Source organism: Schistocerca nitens, chromosome 3 (genome assembly GCF_023898315.1).
Source record: "Schistocerca nitens isolate TAMUIC-IGC-003100 chromosome 3, iqSchNite1.1, whole genome shotgun sequence".
Classification (NCBI taxonomy): Eukaryota; Metazoa; Arthropoda; class Insecta; order Orthoptera; family Acrididae; genus Schistocerca; species Schistocerca nitens.
The window spans coordinates 691,906,232-691,927,688 of NC_064616.1; the positions used below are offsets into that span (position 1 = coordinate 691,906,232).

The 21,457-nt window shown below is 42.5% G+C and overlaps 1 protein-coding gene across 1 annotated transcript in view; it reads right to left on the bottom strand.

The window, feature by feature from the left end:
* Positions 1–1,384, bottom strand: part of LOC126248653 (vacuolar protein sorting-associated protein 26B-like) — a 71,197-nt gene extending 69,813 nt beyond the window's left edge. The window contains exon 1 of the mRNA XM_049949839.1: positions 1,230–1,384. Coding sequence (XP_049805796.1) covers positions 1,230–1,232 — 3 coding nt within the window. The 5' untranslated portion in view covers positions 1,233–1,384. The remainder of the gene's footprint in view (positions 1–1,229) is intronic.
* Positions 1,385–21,457: the final 20,073 nt, after the last annotated feature.

Consider the following 21,457-nt stretch of genomic DNA (forward strand, 5'->3'; position numbering starts at 1 on the left):
GAGTATGTATACTAAATGAAATTGACATAGACAACATTTTTTTAATCTTCTGTGTAATGTATGTGAGCGCTCAAATGGCAAATATCTTAAGAACGCAACTATATCTGTGTCATCCATCAACTTAACACCAGCACACATGATAGTTGCACATCTGTCTTCGAGCTAAATCAAAACACTTGAGAAGTCAGCCAGTCTCTCTCTCTCTCTCTCTCTCTCTCTCTGTCTGTCTGTCTGTCTGTGGATGCTTGGGAAAATTATTTATATGCTTCTGTTGCATTAGGGCAAACACTTCGACTTTCTTTTCCCCTAGCGGTTAACTGTTATTCAAAATAACAAAGGAATTTAATGACATTCCAGTAATAACTTATAGTCACATACAGTTCAAAATGTTCAATATGTGAAGTAAAATTTCATATTGCTGAAAGTGTTTAAGAAACTGTAATATGAAGAGGAATCGCTCACAGCTGATTTTGAATAGCTGTCATCACATTGTTGCCATGCATCAATAGAAAAGTTGTCAAGCCACAACTCAATATCACGATGTTCTAGAACATATAAACAAACAAAATGCAATCAACATTGCACATACCAACACAAATCGAAAATTAAATAGACCTGGCAAATCTTAATTGTGACTGTATCAAGTATGTGAAAGCAATGTACGCAAATGCAATGGCATCAGGTGAATATTGCGCGCACACAAGTTTATTACTTTTGGCAAAACACATGTCACTTACTTTGGTCTCAAGACTTCAAAACTTGGAGTATCGTTAAACTGCAAAAAATACAGGTCAATCACACCAAATTCTCAAGTGTTGGGGTGTATACACGGTCACAAAACAACAGCAACGGGTGACCGAGAACTTAACGCAAATGAAAGCACCAAGCAGCAGGAAATAATTCAAATACTGCTATAAGTGCGTCCTGTTGCCATAGTGATACATAGAAGGCAGGCACGCGACTTATACTATTACATAAATATGGTAAAACACTATTAACAATCTGATGTGCAGTTTGTGCCCGTTTAAAAGACTGTCGCTTCACTATTTTTTCCCAGGAGATATTCGACATAATGTAGATGTGATTTTTGCCTGTAACACAATCAAAACAAGTTAGTAATAACCTCTTCCAAACCGTTGTTTACTTCCAGGAATTACAAGAGCGAAAAGGTTATAAACGAAAAAAAATACGTGTACGGTATATCGAAGACACTGGCAACACACATTTACCATTGTGCTTCCTGCGTTGAATTCAGTGAGCAGGAAATGAAAAGCTTGGGAATCGAGACAACTACCGCTTCGTAAAACTTTGCAAGTACATAACTACATCAGCCACAACACCCTCCACAAATGTCACAACTGTGGTGCAAAGTTCTTATACACGTTGATTCCAGAGTGTTTCACATTCGAAGATCTATTTAACAAACTTTCACAAAAATAAGCATCACTCTTACGTGATGTAATTCCGTGCCACTTACTAAAGTAACATTGAAACTTATTACCTAAAAAATTTGAATTAAATCAATCATCACTTAAGTCGATAAATACTTAGGTTTCTTAATCTAGAAGTGACGGAGTCATTGCAAAAAAGTGAAAGCTTTAAGGAATATAGGTTTAGGACAACAGTCAAACATTAATTCTCTTTCCTTAAGTATTGCGCCACTGATCTGACAAACACAGTTTTTATCAAGGTGATGAAAACTTCAAGCGGAATTTCTTTCAACTAGTGGACTTCAGTTACTTTCCCATGTCATTCGTAAATCTTCTACAGTTGTAATAATATATTATTTACATTTTGGCACAATGAACTTAGAGAATCCTACTTAATTCTTCTGTTTTTCTTTCCGACAAATTAATCTGATCGCATTCATTCACTGTTAAGTTCTTAATTTGGAAAGTCGAGTAAATCTTAATTTGTTTGATTTAGAATCTTTCGCACCAGTCTGTTGTTTACGTGCAGTTTGCATACAATAAAGTTCTTGTTGTAAGCGGAAATAAATAACTTTTTACGTTATATCATAGAACTGAAGCGCTAACCTGTAGGCCTAATTTATGCTGCTCATAAGTAACGAAAATTCCTATAGCGTAAAGTACGTTAAGTGATTTAATTCTATTTGTAAGCGTGTAATCTGTGTTGCAATGCGTGATAAGTCTGGATTTTGCTGTAGGATAGTCTCAGAGGGAGAGGCATGTGTATAATGTGGGTACTGGTAGGAATTTCACAAGGGTGACTGTAGTGGGGGACCGAATGGGAATCTCAACGAGGCCTTCCCATGGAACTGTACGCTCTGCAAAGAAGATTAGGGAATCATTGAGAAGGAAGCAAATATTTGTGCCCCTCAGGCTCACACGAATTTTGAACAAGATAGGCTGAAGGGGTTAAAATATCTGGGGAAATTATGTTGAAACCCTAATTAGTCACTTAAAGAATAACCCTATGCCGGCCCCTATTTCGAGCAACTCTACTACTTCACTGTTCTCATCACCAACCTCAGAAGCAGAAATCAAAAATACAGTCGGCCAAAAAATAAAAATGGTTCCTTCTGCTGGACAAGGTGAAATCTCTTGTTTCCTTGTTGACAGATGTTCAAGTACAATAAGTAAGTCTCTCTCACATATCATTAATTCTTCATTTCTGGAAGGTGTATTCCCTAAATTACTTACCATGGTAAAAATTATACTGATACACAAAAAAAGTCTCTAAACAAGATCCCAATAATTGTCAGCCAATAGCAGTAAAATATTTGAATATGTAGCAGCTGACAGACTAAAATCATTTCTGAATAAATATAGTATCTTTCTCAAGCTCAATATGGGTTCCAGGAGTGGAAAACAAAAGTAGATGCTGTTTATAAATTTCTAGATACAACTCTAACTCTCATAGATAAGAAACAGCCAGCTGTGGCGTTGTTCTTTGATCTTTCAAAGGCCTTCGACACTGTAAACCACAGTATACTATTACCATAACTACACTCCTGGAAATTGAAATAAGAACACCGTGAATTCATTGTCCCAGGAAGGGAAAACTTTATTGACACATTCCTAGGGTCAGATACATCACATGATCACACTGACAGAACCACAGGCACATAGACACAGGCAACAGAGCATGCACAATGTCGGCACTAGTACAGTGTATATCCACCTTTCGCAGCAATGCAGGCTGCTATTCTCCCATGGAGACGATCGTAGAGATGCTGGATGTAGTCCTGTGGAACGGCTTGCCATGCCATTTCCACCTGGCGCCTCAGTTGGACCAGCGTTCGTGCTGGATGTACAGACCGCGTGAGACGACACTTCATCCAGTCCCAAACATGCTCAATGGGGGACAGATCCGGAGATCTTGCTGGCCAGGGTAGTTGACTTACACCTTCTAGAGCACGTTGGGTGGCACGGGATACATGCGGACGTGCATTGTCCTGTTGGAACAGCAAGTTCCCTTGCCGGTCTAGGAATGGTAGAACGATGGGTTCGATGACGGTTTGGATGTACCGTGCACTATTCAGTGTCCCCTCGACGATCACCAGTGGTGTACGGCCAGTGTAGGAGATCGCTACCCACACCATGATGCCGGGTGTTGGCCCTGTGTGCCTCGGTCGTATGCAGTCCTGATTGTGGCGCTCACCTGCACGGCGCCAAACACGCATACGACTATCATTGGCACCAAGGCAGAAGCGACTCTCATCGCTGAAGACGACACGCCTCAATTCGTCCCTCCATTCACGCCTGTCGCGACACCACTGGAGGCGGGCTGCACGATGTTGGGGCGTGAACGGAAGACGGCCTAACGGTGTGCGGGACCGTAGCCCAGCTTCATGGAGACGGTTGCGAATGGTCCTCGCCGATACCCCAGGAGCAACAGTGTCCCTAATTTGCTGGGAAGTGGCGGTGCGGTCCCCTACGGCACTGCGTAGGATCCTACGGTCTAGGCGTGCATCCGTGCGTCGCTGCGGTCCGGTCCCAGGTCGACGGGCACGTGCACCTTCCGCCGACCACTGGCGACAACATCGATGCACTGTGGAGACCTCACGCCCCACGTGTTGAGCAATTCGGCGGTACGTCCACCCGGCCTCCCGCATGCCCACTATACGCCCTCGCTCAAAGTCCGTCAACTGCACATACGGTTCACGTCCACGCTGTCGCGGCATGCTACCAGTGTTAAAGACTGCGATGGAGCTCCGTATGCCACGGCAAACTGGCTGACACTGACGGCGGCGGTGCACAAATGCTGCGCAGCTAGCGCCATTCGACGGCCAACACCGCGGTTCCTGGTGTGTCCGCTGTGCCGTGCGTGTGATCATTGCTTGTACAGCCCTCTCGCAGTGTCCGGAGCAAGTATGGTGGGTCTGACACACCGGTGTCAATGTGTTCTTTTTTCCATTTCCAGGAGTGTATATAACTATAGTATATGGGGCACTGCCTACGATTGGTTTGCAAGCCACCTACTAAATAGAGGCCAGTATGTGCAGTTATGTGAGGTCACCCCTTCAGGAATATCCAGTCTCATGCTCTGATATGCAAACCATAAAACATGATGTCCCTCTATGATCAATTTTAGGCCTGGCCCTGTTTCTCCTGTTCATTAATGAACTTCCTGTTCACCTACTGACTTCTAATAACTTCCTTTTTTATGACGACACCAACATTCACATATCTGACTCAGATGACATACAGTCCAAAATAGAAATCTGACCCAACTATACAAATATGTGGAAATAGTATTGAACTGAAAAATGTAACTAAATTCCTTGGAATATCTATCTCTGCTGGAAAAGGCACACTGACAGCTTAGCTACAAAGCTATGTAAAGTATGTTTTATGCTTCAGACAGTCACGGAAGTGACGTGTATAAAAATCCTAACGACAGTGTGCCATGCTCTTTTGCACTCAATCCTAACATATGGCCTCATATTCTGGGGCCACAGATCTGAGTCCAATAAAATATTTAAGCTACAAAAGAAAGCTGTCAGGATACTGTTATTTAAAAAGTAGAGAGACTCGTGTAAACAACTATTCTGAAAACTAGGTATTCTTTCACTTCCATGCCAGTACATATTGGAGATACCAAGTTATACCAAGCTTAATTTTTGGCACCCTGAAGCAGAATCTGGGCTATCACCAGCACAACACTAGAGGGAAATACTTGTTGACACAGTTTCCCCATTCCACCAAATTATATGCTGATAGTGTAAAATCCATGGGGATTAAACTTTATAATCATCTACTACCAAACATACAAAAAACATCAAAAACCTAGCACATTTTAAAATAATGTTTAAATTGACATTATTAAAATACCATTTTTGTAACTTACATGAATATTTTGAATGTGATTTTTCTATGTAATATATTTGCTCACTTATCCTTCTGTACCATAATTTATCTTCAAAATGTAAATTTTAATAAGGCCTAACAGACTGTTAAAATTGATATACTTGTATGTACTCATTATATTTATCTAGTAAATCTTAACTGTTGCATAAATTATGTAATGCTTATCTGTACTTGATTTGCTTTTAAATATATCTTCAAATTTTAATTTTAATTAGGCTTAGCTGACCTTAATTTTGAACTACTTGTGAATATACTAATATTATATCTTGCGGTCTATAACTATCATACAATTATGTAAGTCTAGGTGTATTTAATTTGGCGTTATCTATTTTTAAATGTTTAACAACTACACTCCTGGAAATGGAAAAAAGAACACATTGACACCGGTGTGTCAGACCCACCATACTTGCTCCGGACACTGCGAGAGGGCTGTACAAGCAATGATCACACGCACGGCACAGCGGACACTCCAGGAACCGCGGTGTTGGCCGTCGAATGGCGCTAGCTGCGCAGCATTTGTGCACCGCCGCCGTCAGTGTCAGCCAGTTTGCCGTGGCATACGGAGCTCCATCGTAGTCTTTAACACTGGTAGCATGCCGCGACAGCGTGGACGTGAACCGTATGTGCAGTTGACGGACTTTGAGCGAGGGCGTATAGTGGGCATGCGGGAGGCCGGGTGGACGTATCGCCGAATTGCTCAACACGTGGGGCGTGAGGTCTCCACAGTACATCGATGTTGTCGCCAGTGGTCGGCGGAAGGTGCACGTGCCCGTCGACCTGGGACCGGACCGCAGCGACGCACGGATGCACGCCAAGACCGTAGGATCCTACGCAGTGCCGTAGGGGACCGCACCGCCACTTCCCAGCAAATTAGGGACACTGTTGCTCCTGGGGTATCGGCGAGGACCATTCGCAACCGTCTCCATGAAGCTGGGCTACGGTCCCGCACACCGTTAGGCCGTCTTCCGCTCACGCCCCAACATCGTGCAGCCCGCCTCCAGTGGTGTCGCGACAGGCGTGAATGGAGGGACGAATGGAGACGTGTCGTCTTCAGCGATGAGAGTCGCTTCTGCCTTGGTGCCAATGATGGTCGTATGCGTGTTTGGCGCCATGCAGGTGAGCGCCACAATCAGGACTGCATACGACCGAGGCACACAGGGCCAACACCCGGCATCATGGTGTGGGGAGCGATCTCCTACACTGGCCGTACACCACTGGTGATCGTCGAGGGGACACTGAATAGTGCACGGTACATCCAAACCGTCATCGAACCCATCGTTCTACCATTCCTAGACCGGCAAGGGAACTTGCTGTTCCAACAGGACAATGCACGTCCGCATGTATCCCGTGCCACCCAACGTGCTCTAGAAGGTGTAAGTCAACTACCCTGGCCAGCAAGATCTCCGGATCTGTCCCCCATTGAGCATGTTTGGGACTGGATGAAGCGTCGTCTCACGCGGTCTGCACGTCCAGCACGAACGCTGGTCCAACTGAGGTGCCAGGTGGAAATGGCATGGCAAGCCGTTCCACAGGACTACATCCAGCATCTCTACGATCGTCTCCATGGGAGAATAGCAGCCTGCATTGCTGCGAAAGGTGGATATACACTGTACTAGTGCCGACATTGTGCATGCTCTGTTGCCTGTGTCTATGTGCCTGTGGTTCTGTCAGTGTGATCATGTGATGTATCTGACCCCAGGAATGTGTCAATAAAGTTTCCCCTTCCTGGGACAATGAATTCACGGTGTTCTTATTTCAATTTCCAGGAGTATATAATGACTAGTCCCATGTCATGTACTACTCACTGTACACAAAATGATTCAGTGGATCAGTAAAGAATGAATGAATGAACTCCATAAAGGTAACTAGCTGTGGGTGAAAGGAGAACAGCTCTTCAGCTTCATCTACATTTGAATAAATTTGACTTGGTACCTGAAGTAGGAGAGGAAGAGCCTCATTCGGCTGTAGGTTACAGTAGGATGCAGCAGACTTCTAGCAAAGAAACTGAATGTAGTTCAGTACGGAAAGAGACTAGTTAGAGTCCTGTTGTTATGTAGTAATAATGGGAGAGGTGTAGGTCAGATGGTACAGGGCAAATTAGAGACAGGGTGGCAGGTCACAAGTATTGCGAAGCCAAGTGTTGCCTTAGCCAGGTGACAGAGAACATAGGGAATTTGTGCAAAGGTTTTGGCAAAGAGGATCAGGTTATTATAGTTGGTGGAGCGGGGAACAGCGTGGCTAAGAACACTAATTACAGCATCAAGTGTGACCTGGATGAAATGTGAGCAGAAACTACACACACAAGTGTGAGTTTTGTGGAGGTCCTGCAGCGCCATGACCAACCCTACGTAAATACAACTGCGAGCCACGTGAACACTGAGTTGAGCAGGCTGCTGCTGATTGAAGCGAAATCTCATGTGGCTGTAGTGTCAGTTGTTGCAACCAGAAAATGGGAATATGCTTGACATGGCTTAAACTGGAATAGAAGAGGAAAAGACAGGTTGACTGAGCTTCTTGCAGATAACATATGGGGGCCACCATCACACATAGCAAGGTCCCAGTGGTTACTGGTGTCAGAGGGGCATCTTTTTTAGGTTAGACTCAGGATTCAAGTACCTTGTTTTGAAGGAAATGAAAATAAGAGAAGAGTCCCATAAAATGCTTAATAATGCACAGTAAAGTAAGGATAACTTATTTCATCAAAATATTACACGATTGATTAGTACAGTAGAAGAGCTTCTTGACTGTTTGGAAAATTAAGAGAGCTCTGAAACGATAGACATTCTGTGCCTGTCTGATCACCACACAACCACAGGGTTAGATAAGTTACATATAAAAGATTACACTATTGCAGCTTAATCATGCAGGAATAACATAGTAAAAGGGGGAGTTGTTACTTACATTAAGACAGAACACAAGTTCAATAACACTGAGACAAGTAGCTTTCGCTGCGATTAGAGCAGAGAAGTTTGTGCTTGTGAATTAATGCCGAAAAATAGTTCATTTTTAATAATAACAGTACATAGATCCCCACTGGGAAATTGTAAACTATAAGGAAACTGGATTCCTTACTGTGCTATTTGTCAGACAGCAGCAAGCAGTTAATAGTCTGTAACTCCATAGTAAATTCTCTAAAGGATTGTGATAGGAAAAATGATCTGGAAACCTTATTTGGGTCCTACAATTTGGTTTCAGTAGTTAACTTTGCAACACAGGTGGATAAAGGCAATAGGACCCTAACTAATAATGTTTTCTTTAATGAAGCTCAAAGCAAGAAAATGACAGTTTACCCAGTAACAAATGCTCCCGCTTATCACGGTGCACAGTTAGTTAGGATAAAACGTTGGGAATCATCACAGAATTCATCAACCGTCCAAGGCATAACAGCCCGGATAATTATAATGGACATGATATTTCCGGCCGTGAAAGTCTACATTTTAGTATCAGACGCCTCTACGGGGAGGAGATGTCAAGAGAAGTGCGATGCCTGGAAGGACTCCAGAAGAAGAGAGTGCAGCTTTTGTGTTCCCTCACATTCCTGCCTCGTTGCAGAGCCGTCGGCGTTATACCGAAGTTTCTGAAGATAAAGCGACTGTTCTATTCGGGAAAGGCACAACGCATTTTCAAACGGACTGAGGAGGCCTTACTACGAGAGCGCATTCAGCCGACCCGACGGGACTTGGCAAGCACAAACTGTAAGTGAATGTCTCTCCATATTACGGTCAGTAATAAACTGTTCAGCGGTGACTGGGATAAAATTGATAGACTACTGCATGATCCCATGGGGAAGCGTATGTTGACAACGTCTAGTAGACAGAAGAAGTTTGATAATTTGCTACCTAATCAGACTGTTCGGCATTTAGACGTTTCCCGGACCGTTATCAATTTGTCCAAACGTTCGTTATCTGACGATGAGACATCTGTGCGTGCCAAGGGAGGAAATTTTGCTGTTAGTCCGCGTTTTGTGCCCACGGAAGAAATTATAGCCAGTGTAGAAGCAGGAATTCGCAGTGTGGATTCTGTAACAGCTGCAGAAATCCGTATAGAAACAGTGAGAATATTAGCCAATGCAAAACCGCCGAAAAGTAATATAACTGTGGGTGGAGAGAAGAGCTTTAAAACTCCTGAATGACGACGATAGTATTTTGGTTCTCCCAGATGACAAAGGAAGCGCAACGGTGGTTATGGATGTGGCCGACTATCAGAGTAAAATTACTGATCTACTGGATCCGCAAGCATATAGGAAGCTGAATAAGGACCCCACTGACAACGTTCTCAGAACTGTGTCACGGTTTATAAAAAAGTCATCCATTGAAGAGAGTGTACAGAAAGGTCTCTGCAATTCGGTTGCGCTGCCACCGAGGCTTTATGGATTGGCCCAAAATTCATAAAGAAAATGTGCCGTTAAGACCGATACTAAGTGCCATTGGTTCGCCCACCTACTCGTTAGCCAAGTTTTTGACTACGCTGTTAAAACCACATGTGGGCCGTTCGGACGCTTATATAAAGAATTCGACACATTTCATCAGCAGATTGAATGGCATAGTGGTCCAGCAGGAGGGCATATTGGTCAGCTTCGATGTGGTACCGCTGTTTACCATGGTTCCACTTAATGATGTATTGGAACAGCTGGATCGAATTTTTCCTGCCGATATTTTAGAACTGTTTAAGTGTTGTGACTACGAAGGCTTTCCCGGCGTAATAAATGATAATATTCTTCTCGGGTATGCAGCCGGATCATGACGTCTTCCAGACACAATATTTCCGCGGTCCAACTGGCCGCCATCATCAGGTGAGAGCGCTGGTGCACAATCTCGCCGGAACTGACTTCCCAGCGCAAGCGACAGCCCATATATAGGCCGCAGAAGACCCACAACGCGTGCGCGAGAAGGTGCCGTAGCTGCCCTCTAGTGCAGTAAACATGCCGCGCCGCCAGTGGTGGAAAGAGGCGAAATCGAGATATCGCTGTCAAAAATAAAAGAAATTTCAAAAAATTCTATTCCGACGATTGAGACGCAGACCGTTGTTTTTTAATGTCAGATAACACCGGGTCCCAAGTCTTACTTAAAAGATAACCCTTGTCTCTATTAATAAGATTGTCAGATAAACGAATCTCTATGGATTCTTTTAAAACACAGTCCCAATAGCGAGATGCAGGGGCAACCATTTGTGTCGCATCATATTGCATTCTGTGTCCCTCGGTGAGACAGTGCTCCGCCACTGCGGATTTCTCGGGTTGAAGCAGCCGTGTGTGCCGCTGATGCTCAACACATTGGTCCTGAATGGTCCGGATCGTCTGACCAATATAAGCCTTCCCACAGTGGCAAGGGATCTTATACACACCGGGCTTCCTCAAACCCAAGTCATCCTTAACAGAGCCAAGAAACGCTCTAAGCTTGGCCGGCGGACGAAAAATACTTTTGATGCTGCTTCAACCCGAGAAATCCGCAGTGGCGGAGCACTGTCTCACCGAGGGACACAGAATGCAATATGATGTGACACAAATGGTTGCCCCTGCATCTCGCTATTGGGACTGTGTTTTAAAAGAATCCATAGAGATTCGTTTATCTGACAATCTTATTAATAGAGACAAGGGTTATCTTTTAAGTAAGACTTGGGACCCAGTGTTATCTGACATTAAAAAACAACGGTCTGCGTCTCAATCGTCGGAATAGAATTTTTTGAAATTTCTTTTATTTTTGACAGCGATATCTCGATTTCGCCTCTTTCCACCACTGGCGGCGCGGCATGTTTACTGCACTAGAGGGCAGCTACGGCACCTTCTCGCGCACGCGTTGTGGGTCTTCTGCGGCCTATATATGGGCTGCCGCTTGCGCTGGGAAGTCAGTTCCGGCGAGATTGTGCACCAGCGCTCTCACCTGATGATGGCGGCCAGTTGGACCGCGGAAATATTGTGTCTGGAAGACGTCATGATCCGGCTGCATACCCGAGAAGAATATTATCTGTTTAAGTGTTGTTTGACGACCACATACTTCAAGTGGAATGAACAGTTTTATGAGCAAACGGATGGCGTGGCTATGGGAAGCCCCCTAAGTCCCGTAATTGCAAACTTCTTTATGGAGAAATTCGAAGAACAGGCCTTAGGTACTGCCAGCAAAAAACCAAATGCATGGTTCCGATACGTGGATGACACATTTGTGCTGTGGAGACATGGTAGGGAGGAACTAAGCCGGTTCCACGAACATCTGAACAGTATAAACTCGAGAATTCAGTTTACAATGGAGGAGGAGGTAGACGGCAAATTACATTTCCTCGATGTGCTTCTTTTTAGAAACGAAAATGGTAGTTTGGGCCACTCCGTGTACCGCAAACCCACGCACACGAGCCATTATTTGCACCGGGATTCGAACCGCCACCCACAACAGAAGCGGGGTGTTATCAAGACGTTAGCGGACAGAGCTAGAAATATTTGTGAACCTGAGTTTCTCGACGCTGAGATGGAACATCTCAACAATGTACTAATGAAGAACGGATATTCGTCCACCGAAATAAAACGTGCGTTGAGGCAGCCACGCAGAAATCATACTGACGTACAGGCTACTGCATAATCTAAGGTTTTCCTGCCGTTTGTTAAAAATGTAACGGAAAGAATAGGGAGGGTCTTGACGAAGCGGAATATTACCTTAATTTACAAGCCCACCAGGAAGATACAGGAATACCTTAAGCCTGCCAAGGACGCTCGCAAACCATTGGAAAAAGCTGGAGTGTATAGGATCCCATGCAGCTGTGGTGATGTTTATGTGGGTACCACCAAAACAACTGTTTCTAAACGTTTGGAAGAGCACAAGGGAAATTGTAGAAGAGGAGAAACGGAACGATCAGCTGTTACGGAGCATGCTTTCCAGCCAGGGAACCACAATATTCGTTTCGAGGAGACGCAAGTACTAGCGGCCACAAGCGGATATTACGAAAGGCTCTAGAGGGAGGCAATCGAAATCGCTAAACACCCAAATAATTTCAACCGAAAGGAGGTGGGCGTGAAATTAAACGGAATATGGATGCCGATGTTAAAGAAGATGTGTACCACCCGTCCACTACTGGGTGCTGGCAACGGCGATCGACGGCGACGGACAGCGGCCAATTGCACTGACGTTTTCAAAACTCGTGACGTCACGCCGCGGCGCGGGAGCGCGCAGACACGGAATTTAGCGGTAGTCAGTAGCGAGCCAGTGGGTGTGTTGGACCTTCCATCGAGCTACGGACCCCCTTGAAGATGTCTCCCGCAGTCGGAGACGAAACGCTGGGAATCATCACAGAATTCATCAACCGACCACGGCAGCCCGGATAATTATAATGGACATAAATACCATAACACCTTATGGTATGGATACTCCTCAGAGGAAATCAGTTAGAATAATTAATGACTCGAGGACAAATGTTTTTAAGAAGAGTTTACTGGAAATGACATGGGATGTGATTTATAATGAACCAAATGCTAACATACAATTTATTCTATTCCACGATTAATTCCTATCATTATCTGAAAATAGCTTTCCACATAAGCTAATCAAAAAGAATACTAAACAGGCAGGTAAAAAACCATGGATTACTACACCAGTTAAAATATCTTGTGAAAGGAAAAGCGAAATGCATCTTTGGGCAAGAACAAGTAGGGATCCTACAGTAGTTGCACACAACAACTCAAAAATATTAAGAAAGGTTATTAAAAAATCAAAGAACATGCACATAACGTCAGAAGCCCACAATTAAGGCTATATGGAATGTAGTAAAACAAGAGACAGGACAACCATCCACAGAACAAAACAACATTACTATTGAACTGAATGAAAGGGCTGTAAGCGATGAATAACAGGTAGCAAATTAATTTAATAATCATTTCCTAAATATACACTGACGCGCCAAAGAAACTGATATAGGCATGCATATTCAAATACAGAGATATGTAAACAGGCAGAATATGGCACTGCAGTCGGCAACGCCTATATAAGACAACAAGTGTCTGTCACACTTGTTAGATCGGTTACTACTGCTACAATGGCAGGTTTTCAACAGTTAAGTGAGTTTGAAAGTGGTATTATAGTCAGCGCATGAGTGATGGAGCACAGCACCTCCAAGGTAGCGATGAAGTGCAGATTTTACCGCACGACCATTTCACAAGTGTACTGCAAATATCAGAAATCTGGTAAACCATCAAATCTCCGACATTGCAGAGGCTGGAAAAAGATCCTGAAAGAACGGGACTAATGATGACTGAAGAGAATTGTTCAACATGACAGAAGTGCAACTCTTCTACAAATTGCTGCAGATTTCAATTCTGGGCAATCAAAAAGTGTCAGCGTGCAAGCTATTCAATGAAACATCATCAAATGGGCTTTCAAAGCCGAAGTTCCACTCGTGTATCCTCAATGACTGGCGACACAAAGCTTCATACCTCGCCTGGGCCCGTCAGCACCGACATTGGACTGTTGATGACTGGAAACATGTTGCCTGGTTGGACAAGTCTCGTTTCAAATCGTATCAAGCAGATGGATATGTACAGGTATGGAGACAACCTCATAAATACATGGACCCTGCACATCAGCAGGGAACTGTTCAAGCTGGTGGAGGCATGTGAGGCATGTGCGGTTGGAGTGATATGGGACTCGTGATATGTCTAGATACTACTCTGACAGGTGACACATTTGTAAGCATCCTGTCTGATCACTTGCATCCATTCGTGTCCATTGTGCATTTCGACAGACTTGGACAGAATTGGGAAATTCCAGAAGAACAATGCGACACCACACATGTCCAGAATTGCTACAGAGTGGCTCCAGGAACACTTTTCTGAGTTTAAACACTTCCGCTGGGCACCAAACTCAAACTCTCAAGACATGAACATTATTGCGCATATCAGGGATGCCTTGCAAGGTGCTGCTCAAAAGAGATCTCTATCCCCTCGTACCCTTATGGATTTATGGACAGCCCTGCAGAATTCATGGTGTCAGTTTCCTCCAGCACCACTAGAGACATTAGTCTAGTCCATGCCATGTCGTGTTGCAGCACTTGTGTGTCCCTGCGGGAGCCATACACTATATTAAGCAGGAGTACCAGCTCCTTTGGCTCTCCAGTATAATAGAAAGCTTAGAGACGAACAGTTCAAGAGCAAAATATCAGCAGTATATTGAAAATGTAGCTTTCATAAAGTTCAATATCATTATGTATCACCCGCTTCTTCTTCTGAAATTAAGAAGATTATACATTCTCTCAAAAATAAAAGCTCATCTGATTTTGATGGTGTTTACAATAGAGTAATAAAAATTTGTTCCCATGTAATAATGCCAGTCTTATCTGAAATGGTAATGCATCACTGACTCACAACACTTTTCCAGAGAGACTAAAATATGCCACTGTTAAACCCCTCTTTAAGAAAGGTAATAAGAGAGGCGTCAATAACTACTGAGTTGTTCCACTGCTGATATCATTCCACAACATTTTTGAGTAGATGATGTATTCTAGAACAGTCTCTAACCTTAGCAACATTAGTATCCTTAGAAAATCACAGTTTGGGTTCATAAAGGGCTGCTCTACTGAGAATGCTATTTACACTTTCACTCACCAGATTTTACAAACATTAAATAACAAAATAGTTCCAGTTGGAATTTTCTCCGACCTATCAACGGCATTTGACTGTGTGAATATAGTATTCTCTTAGATAAATTGATGTTTTATTAGATTGGTTGTATAGCCATCCAACGGATAATGTCATATCTAACGAAATCTATGAAGAAAGCTGTACTCAGTAATTTAAGCAATATAGTTCAGGGATATAATGTGACTTTGGAGAAATCACATATGGGGCTCCCCAAGGTTCAATCTTAGGTTCACTACTATTCCTCATATACACTCCTGGAAATGGAAAAAAGAACACATTGACACCGGTGTGTCAGACCCACCATACTTGCTCCGGACACTGCGAGAGGGCTGTACAAGCAATGATCACACGCACGGCACAGCGGACACACCAGGAACCGCGGTGTTGGCCGTCGAATGGCGCTAGCTGCGCAGCATTTGTGCACCGCCGCCGTCAGTGTCAGCCAGTTTGCCGTGGCATACGGAGCTCCATCGCAGTCTTTAACACTGGTAGCATGCCGCGACAGCGTGGACGTGAACCGTATGTGCAGTTGACGGACTTTGAGCGAGGGCGTATAGTGGGCATGCGGGAGGCCGGGTGGACGTACCGCCGAATTGCTCAACACGTGGGGCGTGAGGTCTCTACAGTACATCGATGTTGTCGCCAGTGGTCGGCGGAAGGTGCACGTGCCCGTCGACCTGGGACCGGACCGCAGCGATGCACGGATGCACGCCAAGACCGTAGGATCCTACGCAGTGCCGTAGGGGACCGCACCGCCACTTCCCAGCAAATTAGGGACACTGTTGCTCCTGGGGTATCGGCGAGGACCATTCGCAACCGTCTCCATGAAGCTGGGCTACGGTCCCGCACACCGTTAGGCCGTCTTCCGCTCACGCCCCAACATCGTGCAGCCCGCCTCCAGTGGTGTCGCGACAGGCGTGAATGGAGGGACGAATGGAGACGTGTCGTCTTCAGCGATGAGAGTCGCTTCTGCCTTGGTGCCAATGATGGTCGTATGCGTGTTTGGCGCCGTGCAGGTGAGCGCCACAATCAGGACCGCATACGACCGAGGCACACAGGGCCAACACCCGGCATCATGGCGTGGGGAGCGATCTCCTACACTGGCCGTACACCACTGGTGATCGTCGAGGGGACACTGAATAGTGCACGGTACATCCAAACCGTCATCGAACCCATCGTTCTACCATTCCTAGACCGGCAAGGGAACTTGCTGTTCCAACAGGACAATGCACGTCCGCATGTATCCCGTGCCACCCAACGTGCTCTAGAAGGTGTAAGTCAACTACCCTGGCCAGCAAGATCTCCGGATCTGTCCCCCATTGAGCATGTTTGGGACTGGATGAAGCGTCGTCTCACGCGGTCTGCACGTCCAGCACGAACGCTGGTCCAACTGAGGCGCCAGGTGGAAATGGCATGGCAAGCCGTTCCACAGGACTACATCCAGCATCTCTACGATCGTCTCCATGGGAGAATAGCAGCCTGCATTGCTGCGAAATGTGGATATACACTGTACTAGTGCCGACATTGTGCATGCTCTGTTGCCTGTGTCTATGTGCCTGTGGTTCTGTCAGTGTGATCATGTGATGTATCTGACCCCAGGAATGTGTCAGTAAAGTTTCCCCTTCCTGGGACAATGAATTCACGGTGTTCTTATTTCAATTTCCAGGAGTGTATTTGTAATCGATCCTCCATCTAGTATACAACAAACAGAATTAGTTCCTTTGCAGATGACTAGTATTGTAATAAATGAAAGCATACATATAGAAACAGAAGAAATGATAAACAAAGTTCTTAAAAGTGTCATTGACTGGTTTTCTGTGAATGGTCACACGTGCAATTTAAAAAAGACACAAGATACTCAGTTTTGCACACCTAGGGCTACTACACCAACGATAAGTGTAACACATAGTAAAGAAATAGTAAATATGGTGGATACTTCAAAATTCTTAGGGATCGATATTGATGAGAATTCAAATTGAAAAAAAAACAGATTCTGGGACTCCTAAAACAACTTACTTCAGCTACATTTGCGCTTAGCATCATTGCAAATCTTGGGGTGAGACAAGTCAGTAAGTTGACATGTTTCACATATTTTCATTCAATAATGTCATATGGAATAATGTTCTGGGGTAACCCATCTTTGAGAAAGAAAGTCTTCATTGCACAAAAACATGCTGTAAGAATAATATATGGTGCTCACCCTCAAACATCTTATAGACATCTGTTTAAGGGGTTGGGAATTCTGACTACTGCTTCGCAGTATGTTTATTCCCTCATGATGTTTGTTGTATATGATTCACTGCAATTCAAAAGGAACAATGAGGAGATCTCGGCCGAAAGCTCGTGGGGAGTAAACCCCGTGATCCGGCTTTAAACCTGAGAACGTTTTATTAATGAGGTACACAATTACAATACCAGAAGGAAAAATGATATGCATTACTCCACAGTAAGGCTATCTTTAGTATGAAAGGGGTGCACAAAGCTGCAACAAAATTTTTTTATAACTTATCGAGAGATGTAAAATGTCTGACAGACAGCACAGTAAAACTTGATAACAGACTGGGAAAGTTTCTTCTTGATAACTCCTTCTATTATGTAGAAGAATTTCTCTTATTGTAGTGTGTAAAAGGTGCTGTGTTCAAATTACCAACTTACATCTGTATATCTTTTTTTCTTTTTGTAAAAGAATGTAACTGTATCTACTAATTAATTGGCAATGTGAATGTAAAATGAAAATGATCAGTGGCACATGTAACTAACTAACTAATTAGTAGATACAAAAGAAAATAAATCCTTTATTGTGCCACAATAAAAAGTATTTTCTATGTACAAACATCTTTCTCTGATATCTATATAAAAATCGGACTCCTTTTAAAGCAGTTAGAACATAGGTGGACTATTGAAAGACTCTTTTTTTTTTGCTATAAGATCTTCAAGAAACACCAAATTAAATATGTTAAGACATATCCAGCGAAAGTCGTTTTCAGCATGAGGATTCCAGCGGTCTACAAGATTTCTGGTCAATGTGGCATATTATACACCAAGAGCCGACTTGCACTTTTAAAGGTAGATGCAATGGATACTGACTTCACAAAAGGCTAGGTCAAGCACAAAAATGTCCTGTTAATGAAGAAACTTCTTTTTTAAAGCATACAAATGTGAGTTAGAAATTCCTATTTACCACTTTTTACATGTTACAATACTATGATTAGATTAGATTAGATTTACTTTCATTCCAATTGATCCATAGTGAGGAGGTCCTCCAGGATGTGGAACATGTCAGAAAAACAACAATACATGACAAATATTTACAACTAAAACAAATAAGCTAATGTACCATTCCACAGGTCCCAAGTGGACTGATCGTCATTTTTTAATGAACACTAAGAGTCATTTTAAAAATACTAATGCACTGAATTTAAAATAAAAAAGTTTTTTATTTATTTATAAGGTAATACAACTACTGTAATACTTATTTACAATGAACACATTACTGCACTGAAATGGTGCAGAAGTTAGATTATACTAACACACACACACACACACACACACACACACACACAAAGTTTCAATGAACACATTACTGCACTGAAATGGTGCAGATGTTAGATTATACTAACACACACACACACACACACACACACACACACACACACACACACACACACACACACACACAAATTTTCAATGAACACATTACTGCACTGAAATTGTGCAGAAGTTATGTTGTACTTATATACAAATCAGTTGGTTTTACTAAGAAATTCATCAATGGAGTAGAAGGAGTTGGCCACCAATAAATCCTTTAGGCTTCTCTTAAACTGAATTTCATTGGTTGTTAAGCTTTTTATGGCTGCTGGCAAGTTATTGAAAATGTGTGTTCCTGAATAATGCACACCTTTTTGTACAAGACTAAGTGACTTTAAATCCTTGTGAAGATTATTCTTATTTCTAGTATTGATTCCATGAATTGAGCTGTTGGTTTGAAAAAGTTATATATTTTTAATGACAAATTTCATTAAGGAATAAATATATTGGGAAGCAGTAGTTAGTATCCCTAGTTCCCTAAACAGGCTTCTGCGGGATGTTCTTGAGTTCACACCACATATAACTCTCACTGCACGTTTTTGTGCCCAGAAAACTTTAGCTTGGCTTGATGAATTACCCCAAAAAACAATCCCATATGACATTATGGAATGAAAGTAAGCATAGTATGCCAGCTTTTTCATTTTTATATCCCCTATGTCTGACAAAATTCGCATTGCAAACAGAGATTTGTTAAGACGCTTCAGCAGTTCTGTGGTGTGCTCCTCCCAGTTGAATTTATTATCAAGCTGTAATCCCAAGAATTTAACACTGTCCACTTCTTCTATCTTCTTGTCATCGTATGTTAGACATATACTCTTGGGACACCCCTTACAAGTTCTGAACTGCATGTAGTGTGTTTTTTCAAAGTTTAGTGACAAAGAATTGGCTAGGAACCAGTGATTAATGTCCACAAATATTTTATTGGCTGAGCTTTCTAAGACTACACTTGATTTTCTATTTATTGCAATGTTTGTATCATCGGCAAACAAAACAAACCTGGCATCTGGTAATGTTACTGATGAAAGTTCATTGATATACAGAAGAAAAAGTAAGGGCCCCAAAATGGAACCTTGTGGGACCCCACATGTAATTAGTTCCCAGTTGGATGATGCCTGATAGCTTGATACATGTCTCTTTCCTAATAACACCCTTTGTTTCCTGCCAGAGATATAAGATTTGAACCATTTTGCAACATTTTCTGTTATACTATAATATTCTAGTTTACTTAAAAGGATATTGTGATTTACACAGTCAAATGCCTTTGACAGATCACAAAATATACCAGTTGCCTGCAATTTTTTGTCTAATGAATTAAGCACATTTTCACTGTAAGTGTAGATAGCCTTCTCAATATCAGAACCTTTTAGAAATCCAAACTGTGACTTTGACAGTGTGTTATTTGAGATAAGATGGTTATAAAGACGACTGTACATTACTTTTTCGAAAATTTTTGAGAATGCTGGCAACAGTGAAATTGGACGGAAATTTGATGCTATTTCTTTATCTCCCTTCTTAAACAGTGGCTTAACTTCAGCATATTTCAGCCATTCAGGAAATATTCCACTAATAAACGACTGGTTACACAGATAGCTTAATATGTTACTTAGCTCAGAATCACATTCTTTAATTAACTTTGTTGATATTTCATCATACCCACTAGATGTTTTTGATTTTAAAGATTTTACGATGGACATTATTTCTGTTGGGGTAGTGAGGGTCAAATTCATATTATGGAAGTTACTTGAAGTGTCTGGTCTAAGGTAATCCATAGCAGCATCTACCGAACCTGACAACCCCATCTTTTCAGTAACAGTTATAATGTTTGTTAAAAAGTTCTGCAACACTATACACATCTGTCACCAATGTATCATTTACTCTTAATGCTTTTTGTTCCTCTTCATGTCTGGTTCTACCGGTCTCCTCCTTCACTATATCCCATATTGTCTTTATTTTGTTATCTGATATGACTATCTTTTCCTTGTAATATATTTGCTTTGACATCCGTATTACAGTCTTTAATATTTTTCAGTATTTTTTATAATGTGCTATAGCATCAACATTGGAAATGTTTCGGATTGACAGATACAGTTTTCTTTTTGTTTTACAAGATACCCCTATTCCTCGAGTAATCCATGGCTTCTTTGTAGACTTTGCTCTAACCTTGGTAAGTTTTGGGGGAAAGCAGTGTTCGAATAAGTGTTATTAGCAAAAATGTTATATTTTTCATTCATGCCATGAGCACTGTAAACATCAGTCCAGTGAATGTCTCTGAGGAGTGTCCTAAAATAATCAATTTTTGACTTAATGATTACCCTCTTGAGCTCAGATTTAACAGATTTTATATCCTGTTCAGTATTAACATTTAACAGAAGGAACTGCATGTCATGGTCTGAGAGGCCATTGACTATTGGTTTTGTAATATAATTTTGTTCATTGGACTCTTCTATAAAGATATTATCAATGGCTGTTTGTGAGCAAGTGGCTATCCTAGTGGGGAACTTTACAGTGGGAATTAAGTTGAATGATAGTGTTACTAACTCAAATAAGTTCTTATTGGGAGAGTCTTTAAGGAAATCTACATTGAAATCACCAGCAACCACTATTTCTTTGTTTTTGGTTGTTAAATGGGCCAGTACAGCTTCAAGGTGGTTGACAAACAGATTAAAGTTACCTGCAGGTGCTCGATATACACTTAATATTATGAAGGATTTTTTGTGAAATTCTAATTCTGTTGCACATGCTTCCATATGCTGTTCTACGCAAAATTTATGAATGTCTATGTTCTTAAATTTATGACAGTTCCTGATGAATGTGGCAACTCCTCCTTTCTCCATTTCTGATCTACAAAAGTGAGATGCTAACCTAAACCCTGTAACACTTAAAAGTTCTATACCATTGGTCACATGATGTTCAGAGAGGC